Source organism: Aedes aegypti, chromosome 2 (genome assembly GCF_002204515.2).
Source record: "Aedes aegypti strain LVP_AGWG chromosome 2, AaegL5.0 Primary Assembly, whole genome shotgun sequence".
NCBI lineage: Eukaryota > Metazoa > Arthropoda > Insecta > Diptera > Culicidae > Aedes > Aedes aegypti.
In genome coordinates, this window is record NC_035108.1 from 20,502,681 (window position 1) to 20,518,371 (window position 15,691).

The 15,691-nt window shown below is 40.5% G+C and overlaps 1 protein-coding gene across 3 annotated transcripts; it reads left to right on the forward strand.

Annotated features, from left to right (window-relative positions):
- The first annotated feature begins 363 nt into the window (after positions 1-363).
- LOC5571299 (conserved oligomeric Golgi complex subunit 6) lies at positions 364-7,829 on the forward strand. 3 transcript variants are annotated; one of them, XM_001653553.2, is made up of 4 exons: positions 364-673; positions 6,000-6,893; positions 6,947-7,498; positions 7,557-7,829. In XM_001653553.2, exons 1-4 carry the CDS (start codon positions 482-484, stop codon positions 7,785-7,787), a joined length of 1,869 nt encoding a protein of 622 aa, XP_001653603.2. In that variant the 5' UTR covers positions 364-481; the 3' UTR covers positions 7,788-7,829. The 3 variants fall into 3 exon arrangements, with proteins under 3 accessions (XP_001653603.2, XP_021695821.1, XP_021695822.1); XM_021840129.1 differs by lacking the exon at positions 364-673 and adding an exon at positions 2,365-2,614; XM_021840130.1 differs by lacking the exon at positions 364-673 and adding an exon at positions 5,801-5,919.
- Positions 7,830-15,691: the final 7,862 nt, after the last annotated feature.

Sequence of the window (15,691 nt, forward strand, 5' to 3'; positions counted from 1 at the left end):
CCCGTCTCAGTTTGATCTCGGCAGTCGATAGCAGCCGAAGTGAGGCTTGTTTTGTTCTCGTTGGGTGTTCGAATCGGCATCATAAAAAAATGACTAGTTTTGTGGCTGACGCGAACCAAACTAGCTGAAAATATTGAGGGAAAGTGTTGACAATAAGTATATTGTCAATATCGTGGTCGTCTAGAGGCCGTTAAAGGTGTTAGATTTCCGATTTGAATTTGAACTGCGAACTTTGGCGCGCTTTGACTGCACTGGATTTAAGCGCACAAACATGTTTGCGTACCCCTCGGTTTCGGTCGCGTGATGTTCATTTGCAGAATCCATCTCTGCATCAGCTGACTGTCAAAATGAGATATGCCTTTATTTACGTTTTTATTCGTAAAATTACACGACAGCAAATGCTACAAAATTTTTAAGATTCGTAAGTTTGAGAACAGTTTTGAAATTAAATTCACCAATTTAGTTAATTGAAAGTGCAATAATGATGGAGGACGCGCAGAAGGAAGATTACATCCAGAAACGGCTGAACAAGATTCTGGAAACGCGAATCGAATCGGACCGGGAAACGTTGGATGCTCTGGCGGATCTGTCGCAGTTTTATACGGAAAATACGCTGCAATCGAGGCGAAATCTGCGAAGCCAGATCGAGCGAAGAAGTTTGGCCATCAATGAGGTATGAGATTCGTCGGGGATCGCCGAGGACGATTCACTGGGTGTAGCGGTCGTAGAAAGTTTGTAATTTTTGGTCCAATATGAATGTAAACATCAGTGGGAGAATGTGGGGTGAAATAGATAGATCGTTGCACGCTTGACCTAACCTCGAAACTCCATATAAAAAAAATGTCAACAATTCCAGCAGTGAATGTCAACTACATATAAAAAAAATCTAAACAATTCCAGCAGTGAGTGTCAAAGAGCAGGACAGTCAATTGAGCGTGATGAAAGAGGGACAGAGAAGGAGAATTTTTCGTGACGTCACCATGCACTCTTCTATTGGGTACTTTTAGCAAGATGCAATAGGGTAACGTATGTTGCTTGGTTATGCATACACGGGAAAAACTTCTGTGGGTAAAATAACTATTTTAGCTGACTACGCCCATTCTTAAAACTACTATGGAAATTCAGACCAATAACCAATTCACTATGATTACGGTACATCCCACCCAGTGTTGCTCAGACTCATTTCCCCGAAAATAACATTTTCCGAACTACGAAGCCACGAACTACTACAACCATGCTCTATCCTCCTAAGATAGAAAAGCAGATGGTTACGCTTGAGTACTGCACACAAAATCGATCAATTTTGATCCCAGAGAGCCACAATTCAAGTTTCGGTGAAATGAAATGAGTGAGTGAGTGAGTGCGAATCATTTCACCGAAACTTGAATTGCGGCCCACCGAGATCGAAACTGTCGGATCCCATGTGCAACACTCAAGCCCAACCACCTCCCCCTCCATCTCAGGAATACAACGCACAGTTATAACAGTTCAAGGCTTCACAATTCGAATTTCGGGGAAATGAGTCTGGTCAACACTGATCCCACCACATTACTGGTACATTTGACAGAAATAATTTACAACAATCTGATTTCGACTACAGACATGGTAAAATCAAGCGCATTTCTGGTCTGCTGAAAATTGCCGGTGCGAGCGCTTAAGTTAACCCCCTAAAATGATAGTTTTTACCGCACAATTTTTTTGCGTGTACAATTTGGACAGGCCAGGAGTTCTATATTCACTTTCAATGGTGTTCGTGAGGAATATATGTACGGAATATCATTTATTGCATTATTTAGATAGCATGCTACTAATTCAGGATGACCCTTTTTACACTGAAACAAGCGTTGCAGTAATGAGAACCATGAACGTGTTTTTAAATATACTATTCCAACCACGATTGAGGTATCATGAACGCTTTTTATTTGCGTTTTTTTCCCTCTCAATCCAACCGCGTCGATTGCCGAGCGGCTAGCGTTCGCGCTTGACAATCGCCAGATCCTCGGTTCGATTCTGGTCCGCTGCAAGTTTTTAACCATGATATAGTAATTTTTACTATACAAATGGTGCCATGGTAAAATTGAATGCACAAAATATTCTAAATAAATGCAAATTTAGTCTGCACAAATCAAGTGGCGTTGTGTATTTAATTTAACCCTCTGATATAGTATTTTCAACCGCAACGCTGTTCTCAGTGTAATAATATCAAGCATGATTTTTCAAATAGGCGTAACTCTCATTCGGAAGGATTCGAGAAAAATGCAATGCAATATATTGTAAAGCATTTTAAATCCTATTTAAAATGTTTTGCATTTTTTCTATTACTGTATCTACTATAAGTTGAAAAAAAGAACACTGTTTCTAACCACTATTAAACAATTCGGATTTGTTTTGAATTAGATTGAAAAACTGGTAAAATTATCGAATAAACCCTTTTGCTTTATGCTGCTCACATACACCTTGATGGTTCGTCGATATCATACCTTGATTGATGCATACACCTTGCTTGATGCGTCGGTTTGACAGTTCGTTTTTCACATGCGTCACGTCATATACACCAGTATTGTTTTGTAGTTGCACATACACCGGTTTGCAAATTCCCATAAAACTTAATAAAGTTAGTTTTTACCAGGCATTACAATCTAATCTGATCGAAGAGATCATCTTTATATGGTGGAAAGATATTATCTTCAATCCAAGAGCGCATTGGAAGGATTGCATCTTTCAATCATATACATCTAGAGATTATCTTGACAACTCTTTACTATGCAAATCAATTAACTGAGGCATAATTATTCAATACAGTAATTTGTTGTAAGTGTTATTCTTCTGACTAACTTTGCCATAGATAAAATGATGCCTTGTAAATGCTAACGAATTTCAAAGCCTAAAATAGTGAAATAAAGAACTGGAATACAGCTAAATTAAATTGTGATGTTAACCTCTCTATGATGGCTGTTTTCGTTATAAAGAGAAGTGAACACTTATATTGTGCTTTCTGTAAAACGGGTCAAATGAGGACTTCTACTTCATGGGGTTTGTGCTAACGTACGAATTATAGCCGCGTAATTTATGACCACGTCGGGTCTTATGAGTATTGCAAATGAAGGAATAAACCGGAATCTGTGAAATTTTAATTTTTGGTAATTTAGGCTACCAAAGTGTTCAGCTGATGAGATTCCAGTGAAAATTTACCGGAATTTTTTAAACAAACTTAGTGAATTAATTTGCCAAGCAGTGCTTAAAATACTCCTCCATTCCGTTACTCTAAATACTGGAATAGTTTTCCAGAGCCTTACAAGTTTATTGGCATGTATGCAAGAGATATAAGCAAATATGATATTGCAGATTTGGACTTTTTAATAATATTTTATTAGAACATAGATTCAATCAATCTAAAAAAAACGAACCAAAAAGAATAAAGTTTAAAAAATATATATATATATATATATATATATAGAATGTCCAGCTGAGGGGCCCTGGAACTGGCTTCCATTTAATTTTAAGTAGAACGCGCAACTTTGGTGCTACCCGTATCCTGTGTTCAATGTTGTAACATGCTGGAAAACCTAAAAGAAATATAAATAAAGAACTGCTTTTCTTAAAAATGTGTTATTTCCACTTACTTTCGTTTGCCGTTTGCCCTTCAAAGCCATTGCCAAACGGTGGCATTGTCAAAATAGTTTTCCATAACCGCATGGATTACTGTGTTTGAAAGATTTCATCGAGCATCAAATGAGTCAAAGATATTGATCAAAGATCGATCAAAGAGCTCTAAGATGATATTGCATTATTCGATCCATATCTTTCTCAGATGATCAAATGATGAGATGAAATGCAATGCCTGGTTTTTACGTTCAACTATACAACGAATATTGGTTTCCGAATGTTTCCAATTTCATCTTAACTAACATGAGCACCTGATGGAGCCGTGAATAAGAAAAGTAGATGGAGAACAGTTCTCGTGAGAAATTTGGTAAGAAATATTGTCTAGAACCGAATCTTGATGGTGTTCCACATCAGTTTGCCGACGCGTCAGCAAGCTGCAGCTGTGGAAATCCGAATTTCTCGATTTCCAACATGTTTAGTGATTCCCAAACAGTGTGACGTATCTGCTGATTAAAATTTTATGTATTGATTTTGCATATAGGTCGCTTTACTATGAGCATATGTACGGTGTATGTGCTAGAATGAAAAATGTTGACAGTTGAGTCGCTCTAGAAACGTAGGGTTCTTCTTCTTCTTCTTTCTGGCGTTACGTCCCTACTGGGACAGAGCCTGCTTCTCAGTTTAGTGTTCTTATGAGCACTTCCACAGTTATTAACTGAGAGCTTACTATGCCAGTGACCATTTTTGCATGCGTATATCATGTGGCAAGTACGAAGATACTCTATGCCCTGGGAAGTCGAGAAAATTTCCAACCCGAAAAGATCCTCGACTGGTGGGATTCGAACCCACGACCCTCAGCTTGGTCTTGCTGAATAGCTGCGCGTTTACCGCTACGGCTATCTGGGCCCCACGTAGGGTGTATGTAGCCAAATTAAAACACTGAGTAAAGTGTACATAGGAGTAGTTTTGTAGGCTCAATATGTAGATTACGCGTTTGTCAAGCCCATGCAAAGCAAATCTCGATTTGTTTATTTTTGCAGATACGTCGGATTGAAGAATTATGCTTGATTATATACATATTGCACTGAGAAAAATCTACACGTCAAGGTCGTGTGTTTTACTTATAGATTTGCGCAAAGAGGAAAACCACATGATTTGAGTGTAGTAGCCATATGGATTTCATCATCGATTTCACGGTATAATAACATGTGTATCAACATTAGGTTGTCATGCGAAACAAACATGAATTTCCTAATATTAAATCATGAAAACCAACTGATTTGCTAATTGAATTCGAAATGTAGTAGCTTTAGATAGTCATGTGTGATAGAACATAAATGTCATGGGACTGAAAGAAGAAATTTGGTAGAAGAACTTTTGCTCCCCAAAGTATGGATCCGAGGCTCCTCTGCTTGTCGCAAGCTCTCTTGAGTTTTTTTAAAACCCGTGAGCCAGCAACAAGCGGGGCGCCGCAAATCCATAATTTGAGAAGCCAGGGATAAGCATATTCCATTTTTTCGAAACTGAAAGCCAGGAAAATCTGTTAGTGGAATCCGATTTTTCTACTAAACTATACATTATAATCAATGTTTTCTTATAGAAAGTTAGAATTCTCGTATATCGGTCAACTTCACTAATAAAAGAAAAATCGAATTCACAAATTTTCATCTAACACTTTCAGCTTCAAAATTTGCTTCTTCTCTTTGGAAGCATGATGATGACTGTCGTTCGACACGAGGTCCAACCGCAATTCAGTTCACTATGCATCCCATGGGTTGATCACAAACAATTTAGAAGCTTTGAACATGGAAATCGATAGCATAGCTCATGGATTTCATCATAACAATCTCATTGCGCATATCAATGAATCGACCAACTTGAACATGATGATTATGACACAAGATAACCATAAGCAAAACACACTGAATCCGTGTTGGAGTGATGATCTATGCGTCCATAGGTTGACACATACGAATCTGAAGAGAAAGCTTCGGGAACTTATGTGGAAAAAATATGGAATCCCTGTTGTCGGTTGATGAATCAATCCATGAAGCAAAACAAAGGAATTTAATATGTAACACACACGAAGTTTGCAAGAAAATCATAGCAAATCGATATGGACGTTCATGAATCGATCCATAATTTTAAACACACAGATCGAGCGTGTGGATTTTTATCAGTGTGGCTTCAAAAATATCAATATTGTTAATTGTATCAACAGAACTTCTGCGAAATACCAGAATAAATCCAAACCAGAACCGCAAATGTTTTAAGCAGTTTTACCTGAAGTAGTAACTTTTGACTTACGACTAAGTAGGGTCTTTTCGGAAATAATAATTCTGGTTTTCAAAGGTTATGTAAATAACATGTCGTCAAATTTTGTCTCAATCCAGAACTTCTTATCATCATTCCGGGAAGTGAAGCTTGCCCTGGATGACATCTGTGCGGATATCGCTGCCATTGGTCAATCAGTCGAGGGCATGAAAGCACAGCTGAGCAATACCGAAGCGCAACAGAAGGAGCTGATCCAACAGGCCAACACGCTCCAGGAGGAGAACAATAAACTCCTACTGCAGCAACGGATCGCTTCCGGATTCCTTTCGCGTTTCCAGCTTTCGGTGGCCGAACATCAAACCCTGTACGGGGTAACACGTGACGATCCCATAACGGCCGAGTTCTTCAACGTACTCGATCACGTTCAGATGATCCATTCCGATTGTAAAACTTTGCTTCAAAGCGGATACCAAACGGCCGCCCTCGATATCATGGAGGAGATGACCTTGCACCAGGAAGCTGCCCTGGAGCGGCTCTATCGATGGACCCAAAGTCACTGCCGCAATGTCGATGCCAACGAGATCGGAATGCTGGTCATCCAGGCAATGGCACGGCTACAGGAACGACCCGTTTTGTTCAAATACGTGATCGACGAATATTCCACGGCAAGAAGGTCGGTCGTAGTTCGGAGTTTCATCGACGCGCTCACGGTCGGCAGCCCAAATGCCAAACCCATTGAAATGCTAGCTCATGACCCAAAACGTTACGTTGGCGATATGTTCGCTTATATCCATCAAATTTTGCCTGTAGAGAGGGAAAACCTTCTGATGTTGGTCAAAATGTGCGATAAGGACATTACCGAGCAGACACAGCTGGCGATGACCAACATTTCCGATGGGGTGTGCCATCCCTTGAGAGTCCGCGTTGAAATGATTCTGAATACTGAGAAGGACACCATCGTTCTGTACTCGATCTCCAACTTGATAAGATTTTATCAAAACATGATTAACAATGTAAGATAGATTCCCAACTATGGTGTTTAATTACTTAAATATGAAAATTTTAGGTTGTTAAAGGTGGACAACTTGAACAGTGCATCGCTGATCTGCAGTCACATTCCGAGAGCTCATATCTAAGTTCGCTAACTTTCCAGGTGAAGCAACTGCTTCAAGGGCCGAATGAGCACAAGCTAGGATTGGAGCCCCCTCAAACTGATCTCGTCCCATCCCCAAGTGTTGCCAAGCTCCTAAATTTGCTAAAAGAAATCCTCTCGGTGGCCAGCATGGTCGAGGGTAGTCAATCCGACATCCTGAAAATTGTAACCTGCGTGATCGATCCTCTGCTGCAATCGATTCAGGAATCCGCATCGCATCTCCCAACCACGGACATGGCAGTTTACTTGCTAAACTCATTGTACCAAATTGAAAGCGTTCTCACCATTTACGAGTACATGGAAGATCGTTTGGAACGGCTTCATGCTCAATCCGATGCCCAACTGGACACGTTGACATCGGAGCAAGCATCATCATTGGTGGCCAACCTGAATCTTGGTCCGATTTATACCGTACTTCAAAGCAGTGCCGCCCACATCGAGCAACGCCATCTGCAAATGTTTATGGTAATTACACTCATTCACGACATTTCCACCTTCTAAATTATCATTTTCTCCAAAACAGTCAAAGCTGGACAGCTTTCTGGAGATGCCGGAAATACTACTGCTGCCACAGGTCAATCTGCTGCTGAGTGGCAACCATCGGGCAACCGTGCAGAAACGTTCCTTCAACGTGATCGTTGCCATCTACAAGCAGATATACGAGCGGATTCATGATCCGAGCAGCGGGTACGAACAACCGGAAGTGGTGTTCTCCAAAACACCGGAACAAGTGGCGGAACTGCTGTGTGGTTGAGGTGGGTAAAATATTTCATATTAAACGTGCTGTTAACATTAATAATGATGTTATGATTCAATATCACAGTCAGGGCCGGATTTACAAATGTGGGTGTCCAGGGGCCCTTTTCCCAGAAAAAAAAAAACATTTTGATGCCTTAGCATACACTAGATATTTGAAATGTTTTTAAAAGATTTTCATTACCAGTCAAACTATTTTATAACGTTACAAAATGCATCAAATCCCCTATGAAGGTAAATCAATTTGAAATTTAAATTAATGTAGGTTATATTTTAGTAGATTTTTATGTTTACAGGTTAAATTCAATGTTTTTTGGGACTTATTCGTCATCAACAAATTTCGTTTGATGATGATTTTAATTCAAATTATGATTATTCTATTAATGTTGTTGAACAAACAGATGTATTTAACAGTTTTGAGTTGAATAAATTGCTGTAGGGCTGGTAGCAGGTCTTTTTCTAAAGACTTCCCAACAAACATTTACACGAAATAAGAGTTGAACCATCCACTCTCAAACATATTTCAGCTAAATAAACTGTTATTCATCTACTAATATTTTATGAGTGGGTCTTTATTTTTATGGAAGTCTCTTAATAGTTTCTATTTCTAATGGAAAATCTCTAAGGTCTCTATTTTAATCAAAATGTTCTCTAGAATCTCTTTTTCCCTCATTAGGATTGCAATGAATCCTGATGCAAAATTCAAAGGGCTCCAGAGAAAAATCAAAGGCAAGCAGCTTTTCAGTAGGTTCTCACAAGTCTCGTGAACAAAACTTCAAGAAATTCTGAAGTATCTGAAATACTTTCAAGGAATTATACTGCGATCCCTCTAGAATTTTTTTTTTTGCTAGAGATTCCTCTACCAATACTCCCAAAAATTCTTCTTTGGATAAATTCCTGCGTTATTTCTATAGTTATCCTTGTTCAAATGTTCTTGAGGTATCCGAAACAAAATTCTTACAGAGCTACCTTAGAAAAATTCTTGGAGGAATTCCATAGGAAATAATAACTTAATCTTCGGAATTATCATTAAATATCTTGAAAAATACCTAAATTCTCACGAAATTCCTAGAAAAAATATGCAAAAATACATACAGGAATACGAGCAGTACTGTCGTAATGTCGTAATGAAGAATTACAAGAAAAAAGAGAAATGTCTTGCCTGATTCCGTTTTTTCTAGTTCATTTTAGGTTACATTTTGTTTTTCTGGTTCCTGTTTGATCCATTTCGGTTTCTTTTTGGCTCCTGTCTGGTCTCTTTGTGGCCCATTTTTTCAAGCTAGAGTTCTCTGAAGTTCCTATATTCAAGGCACTTAAACACTACCAGGTCTGCAATGTGATCGATAGAGTTATTTTAAAAATTAATAATTTAATAATTAAGTCCTGTTACTTGATCTGCAGATATTGCATTATAGTCTTGAAAATCGTTGAGAAAGCTTTAGTTATAGTTGGAAAAGTCATGTTAGAAAATCGTCAAGAATTTAAGCAAAAGGATGGTACTCCACTTGTTTATCCAAATCGTTTTTGAATCTTTTTCGATTTTCTTGTTTCTCGTAAAGAAAAAATTCTGAATGCTTGAATATTTATTTCAAGTAATTTTACATAATAGATTCATTTCCAAAGATTCTGCCCATTGTTCCGGATTAATTGAAAAAAAAAACATGAATCTTTAAAATCATATAATGCGATTCCGAATAGTATGCACTATTGCATTGATTCTAATCATGAATCAATTGTCACCGAACTCGCAGCAACAACGACATAATCATCTCCTATTCTTGTTGCAACAGTTTTAGGGCCTTATTTTATAAGTCGAGTCGATCAAAAACGACTCGACTGGAGTTATTGTCGACCGAAAATTTCGCTCGACTTGGCTCTGTCACTCGAGTTTATCGATAGTTGTCACTCTATGTGACTGGATTACTATGTGAGTCGACGGATGACATCTGAAATATGCAAGCTTACTTTGATCGACAATGACTACAGACGAGTCACGTGTATTCGCTCGAATTACAAAATAGACCCCTTAATTCGCAACATCAGTTTATCACAACTTGAACAGAATATGACAATGATCGATCACTATGTGCGCAGCGATTTTCTGGGTTTCGCATTGCAATTTTCGAGAACTTTCTCTGTTTTGGTAAACTTTGACACATTATCGATCAGCATCCTTAAAACAAATTTGGTTTTGTGTTTAAAATAACTGATGAATCGTGAGTTGAAAAGTTTGCAACAATTTTGCGCTCTGTGATTGTCATGACAATTTTGCTTTTGATTATTTCCTTATCCGCAACATTTGGAACAAACGGTTGTGAGCAAGCTTGCTTTGTTATTTGTTTTTCATATGTTTTGATGACAATTTGATTCACTGATTCTAATCATTCGTGGAAGTTTAACTTTAAATATTTTTGTCGAGATTTGTGGGGGCCTCTAATATGTGGGGGCCCGGGGCCATGGCCTTTGGCTTCGACTCATCTTCACCTTAAGTCTTCCATTACTCGATTTTGCATGAAGATTTGTCTAAGTCAAATTTTCTGATATTTGTTAAAGAGAAGTGACTAGTAGAATCAGTTGTGTTTATTCCATTCATCCGAAACGCAGTCCACCCGACCTGACCGGAGTTGGTTGACGTTTTGAAGTTTACATCTATAGGACGAAACACATGTCAAATGTACAAATTGAAATTGAAACTGCGAAAAGAAACCACGTGCTCCGGTGGGGATCCAACCCACGCCTCCCTATTCGCTAGATGGGCGCTTCAACCTACAAGCTGCGGAGCCCCTTGAGGGACCCCGACGCTCGAAGGTGAACTGAACTCGATTACCTTAAAGCACATGGGATCATCATTTCGCAGTGTTGGGTTACCGGACCCTTCCCAACATCGAATAGGGGGTAATTTATTGCACTTCCATAAATTGACTTGGCTGACCAGGGTTTAAGGCCATTCCGTTTCTTTTTGGGGTCCAAAACTTCCTCTTTTGTCCACAATAATACACAAATAGTCCGATACTTAATATATATTATTCACAACATTCACATTTATTACTAACTACAGTCCACATATATTTACAAGTATTTTACAAACAGTTTTCTACAGCTAACATAACATAAAACACTTTAAAATCCGTTTGGCTCTTCTCCTACCGTCCTGCCTTAAGAGTTAGAGCCTACTGAGGAGTAAAATATCCAAATTAGATGACGATCATAATGATGACGTCATTACTTCACTTGCTCTATGGGAGGAGAGAAATATTCCTAGGAGAGGTTTTATCAATTTACCAATGAAGTAGCTAGAGTGGGTGGGCTTACTCCCAAACACGCAGTTTAAACTTCGTTCGGATAAATGAGATGTACATTTGACACGTACATCGTCGTGCAGATGTATACATCAAATATCGCTTAAGCGAGCGAGATGTCATTTTTATTGGTCAGGAAATTTACTGCGTGGTTGTCGTCTCTATGTTGTATTTATCATCGAGACATTCTATAGTTCTTCTCTATTCTGATACACTTTAGCGTTTTCGGTTTTGAACCTGAGGTCAGAGCTGACCCGACTCGCAATAAACGAACGAAAACGGATCCAGGTTCGAGTCAAATCGAATATGTCATACCTACATTCGAACTATCAGCCACACGGTTTCATGAAATTTCACTTCTTTGAGTGCAAAATTACAATATAAAGTCCTAATATGGATGCAATGAATAATGCTGAATGTTTTCGTAAACATTTTTTGTCGTTAATTTTGATAATTATAAAAATGTAAATCATCAATTTTTGACAGTTAAATCCCGCTCAGGTTGGATCGCAAAAAATCGGCAGAACGAACCTCGTAGTGTTTGGGTCAAACCTGGGGCGGATCCGGGTTCGACCCGACCCAATAAAAAAACGTTTTGACAGCTGTTAGTGCGGTCCAGGGCGAAACTAGGTTCATCCCTAGCAATAAACGAAAACGCCATTAGAGTCAAATTACAATTACTCGCCTTTGATATTTTCGCCACTCTTATTTAAATCCACTCTGAATAAGAATTATGTTTTCAGAGGTGTTAAGTTGATCGCATATTTCACAGTACCTCTCGGTATTTGATCCACATGATACTCGACCAGTATGGTTAGAAATAATGTTCTGTGATCAATCTGTTCAGCGTTCTCACTTCTGAGTTGAATAGAGGCATATTTTGATAAGGCTATCCATGAGGACTTTCCGTGATAGGACTGACAGCTAAAAGTGTGCATGCAACCGAAACGGAAGGGTAAACAAAACATGCGAGTGTTATCAGGGCTTAAAATTTTCCTTTGTAATCGAACGGTCACTCCGATCGCGAAACGTCAAAAGCTCATGATAAACAAAAAACCAGTCGATCGCAGCTGTCTCAGATTGCCCAGAGTGGATCTAGATAAGAGTGGCGTCAATGTCAAAATTGGAACAGCGGCGAATTGTCATTTTCATACAAATCCGCGTTCCAATCGAGCAGGAGACCTGTCAAAACTGGAAGTTGACGTCACTCTTGTTTACAGGCACTCTAGGATTGCCTTATAGCAGGGCTTATCGTTGATGCCAGTTTGATGTTGATAGAATCCTCGTGAAACCATGCACATAAAAGGAAAGCCAAATTTGTCGCATATTTATCGGCATAGCTATTATTCGAGCATGGAAACTAACCGATTACGCGACAATTTGTACAAATTCATGAATGTGCTGATACTGATGATTTTACATCAAAAAATTTTCTGGGCGGTTTTCGGTCTTCGCCAACGTCAGTGTTCAACGAATTTTGGCATCAAACCAGGAACCGCATTATTCCTAGCATTTTTGAGACCAGTATTTAGGATCATTAAAATTGCGGTAAAATTCTAAGGCCTTCTGTGCGTTTAAATTTTTATAAAAAACTAGTGGTCCCGGCAAACTTCGTTTTGCCATCAAGTAGGCTGTTGGAAAACGTCAAGAAATCCCCCTTATAAATTACACCTTAGTCTTCTCCCGTTTTCCCGATTAATCCGGCGACTTTCCTGAATTTTTTCTTCGCACGAACACGTCGCATCCCTTGAGGAGTGCAACAGTGAAAATCTTGCGGCAATCCGTTGGACCGTTCTCAAGCCATTTCGTGACATACAAACACCACTCCATTTTTATTACCCTTCTTACAACCATAAGAAGGGTATAAAGATCGCTTGAAAAACCGACTTTTGATCCGAGGCCCGGAGGGCCAAGTCTCATATACCAATCGATAGAGCTCGACGAACTGAGCACATGTCCGTGTGTGTGTATGTGTGTGTGTGTGTTACAAAAAATGTCACTCAATTATCTCAGCTGTTTGTCAACCGATTTAAACACTTTTAGCTCTAAATGAAAGCTACAACATTCCCATAGAACGCTATTGAATTTCATTGCGATCGGACATTTCGTTACAGAGTTATGATTCAAACAGTATCGTGAAGTACTAGAAAAAGCATATTTTATTACTTTCAACTGTTTGCATTTTGATCAATTTCTCAGCCATTTTTGAACCGATTCGAGTTCTTTTATCGACTTATGGAAGCTCTAACATTCATTCATAACCCTTCAAATTTTCATTGAAATCGGATTATTTGTTACAGAGATATCAATAGAAGAATTTTGTAAAGTACTGGAAATAAATAAGTTTATTTTAGAATATTCAATTTTTTACATTTTGATCAATTTCTCAGCTATTTTTGATCCGATTTGAGCTCTTTTTCCATCGATTGAAAGCTTTGACATCATTCATAAACATGCTGCAATCGAACGTAAAGTTACAGAGATAAAAATCGATTTTATCCAAAAAAATCTCTAAATTTCCTCTTTTTACCCTTCTTACAACCATAAGAAGGGTATAAAGATCGCTTGAAAAACCGACTTTTGATCCGAGGCCCGGAGGGCCAAGTCTCATATACCAATCGATAGAGCTCGACGAACTGAGCACATGTCCGTGTGTGTATGTGTGTGTGTATGTGTGTTTTTTTTTTTTTTCATGCAACTAGGAGTTTAAAAATCTTCATAGACTGGCCTGTATATGTTCATGCTCATGCCAGTGTAATTTTTGGCGCGGTGTGGGATCCACAAAGTGCCTTCCCCACTAAAAACACTCTCCTAGGTTTAGTACCATAACCCTCCGGAACCACCTTCCAGTATTACTTCGGAGGGGAGGCTAACGTGCTGAGCGCACCTCTTCAATTTGTTACTCTACATGCTGAGCCCTTCGGCTCCTGAGCCCTTCGGCTCCTGAGCCCTTTGGCTCCTGAGCCCTTTGGCTCCTGAGCCCTTCGGCTCCTGTTAGCAGTTTTAAAACCGTTCAACGTTGTGCCTCATCCTGAGCCCTTCGGCTCCTCACGTTAGTAATTTATTAGTACCTATTTTCGCCCATTGGCGACCCGTCAATTTATTAATACCTACATGCAACATTCTGAGCCCTTCGGCTCCAGTTTGTACACTACTCTGCACTCATTCAGGGCGCGTACTCACACAGTTACGACGACCTTCTCCTTTTCTTTGTTCAGCTGGTAGGATGCCGAGGTCGGTCCAACGATTCCGGTTGAGCATAACTTCCGGTTCGTAGGCGCCTCGACTACCCATTACCAGCGTCCCGACGTACTCTACTCGACTAGTCCCCGACGGTGGACCTAGTCTACACCGACGAAGAATTCCCCGGCGGTGAAAATTCTCCCGAGACCGATTCTTCTTTTTCTACGTTTCGAGCCAACCGGAAGGGTGCCGAAGTCAGTCCAGCGATTCCGGTGGAGCCTAGCTTCCGGTTCACTGGTGCCCCGACGACCCTAAAACCGGCGCTATGACACGTCTACTCAACTAGTCCCCGGCAGTGAACCTAGCCTACACCGACGAAGAATTCCCCGGCGATGGAAGTTCTCCCGAGACCGATTCTCCTGCTGCTGCTGCTACTGATGATCTTCACTTTTTTACAGGACGACCGGTAGGGTGCCGAAGTCAGTCCAGCGATTCCGGTGAAGCCTATCGTCCGGTACACTGGTGCTCCTACGACCCGGGACCGGTGCAACGCCGCGTCTACTCAGCTAGTCCCCGACGGTGGATCTAGCCTACTCCGTCAGAGAGTTCCCCGGCAAAGGAATGTCTCCCGAAACCGAGCAGCCATTCTTCCTTTTCGTGCGTTCACTCTAGCTAGCAGATCGTTGGTCGCTACGCCACTTCCTCTGAAGCTCGGACATAATTCTCGATACCGTGCTATCGACAGCGTTCCAAATGCTTTCTTCTCGGCACATCTCTTCGACAACGTTATCGACAGTGACTCGTCGCATGTCCCTCCTCACTTCTTCGAACCTAGGACATTCGAAGACTACGTGCTCCGGTGTTTCCTCCACATTCTCGCACTCCGGGCAACAAGGTGAAGAAGCATGTCCGAACCGATGCAGATACTTCCGGAAACAGCCGTGTCCGGACAGAAACTGCGTCAGATGGAAGTTCACTTCTCCATGCTTCCTATTAACCCACAGTGACACATTTGGAATTAGACGGTAAGTCCACCTTCCCTTCTCCGCGTTGTTCCACTCTTGCTGCCACTTAGCCAACGAGTCCGTTCTGACGATCCTTCTCACATTTCTGGTGCCTCTTCGCTCATAACAGTCCACGTCCTCGGCCAGGGTGATGCAGATGGGCATCATGCCAGCGATAACGCATACTGCCTCCGATGAAATCGTCCTATAGGCGCTCGCTACTCGTATGGCCATGAGTCGGAATGTGCTGTTCAACATCCTCCGATTACGCTTGGTTTTTACCGCTGCGGCCCAAACTGGGACTCCATACCTGAGAATAGACACCGCTACACTCGCTAGGAGACGCCTTTTACTACTTCTCGGTCCTCCGACGTTCGGCATGATCCTCGCTATCGTGTTGACCGCCTTCGACGCCT

Coding starts and splice junctions, on each gene's coding strand:
- LOC5571299 (XM_001653553.2), top strand. CDS start 482: ATGATGGAGGACGCGCAGAAGGAAGATTACATCCAGAAACGGCTGAAC. Junction 674..5,999: donor GAAGTTTGGCCATCAATGAG/GTATGAGATTCG, acceptor GTCTCAATCCAG/AACTTCTTATCATCATTCCG. Junction 6,894..6,946: donor ATCAAAACATGATTAACAAT/GTAAGATAGATT, acceptor TGAAAATTTTAG/GTTGTTAAAGGTGGACAACT.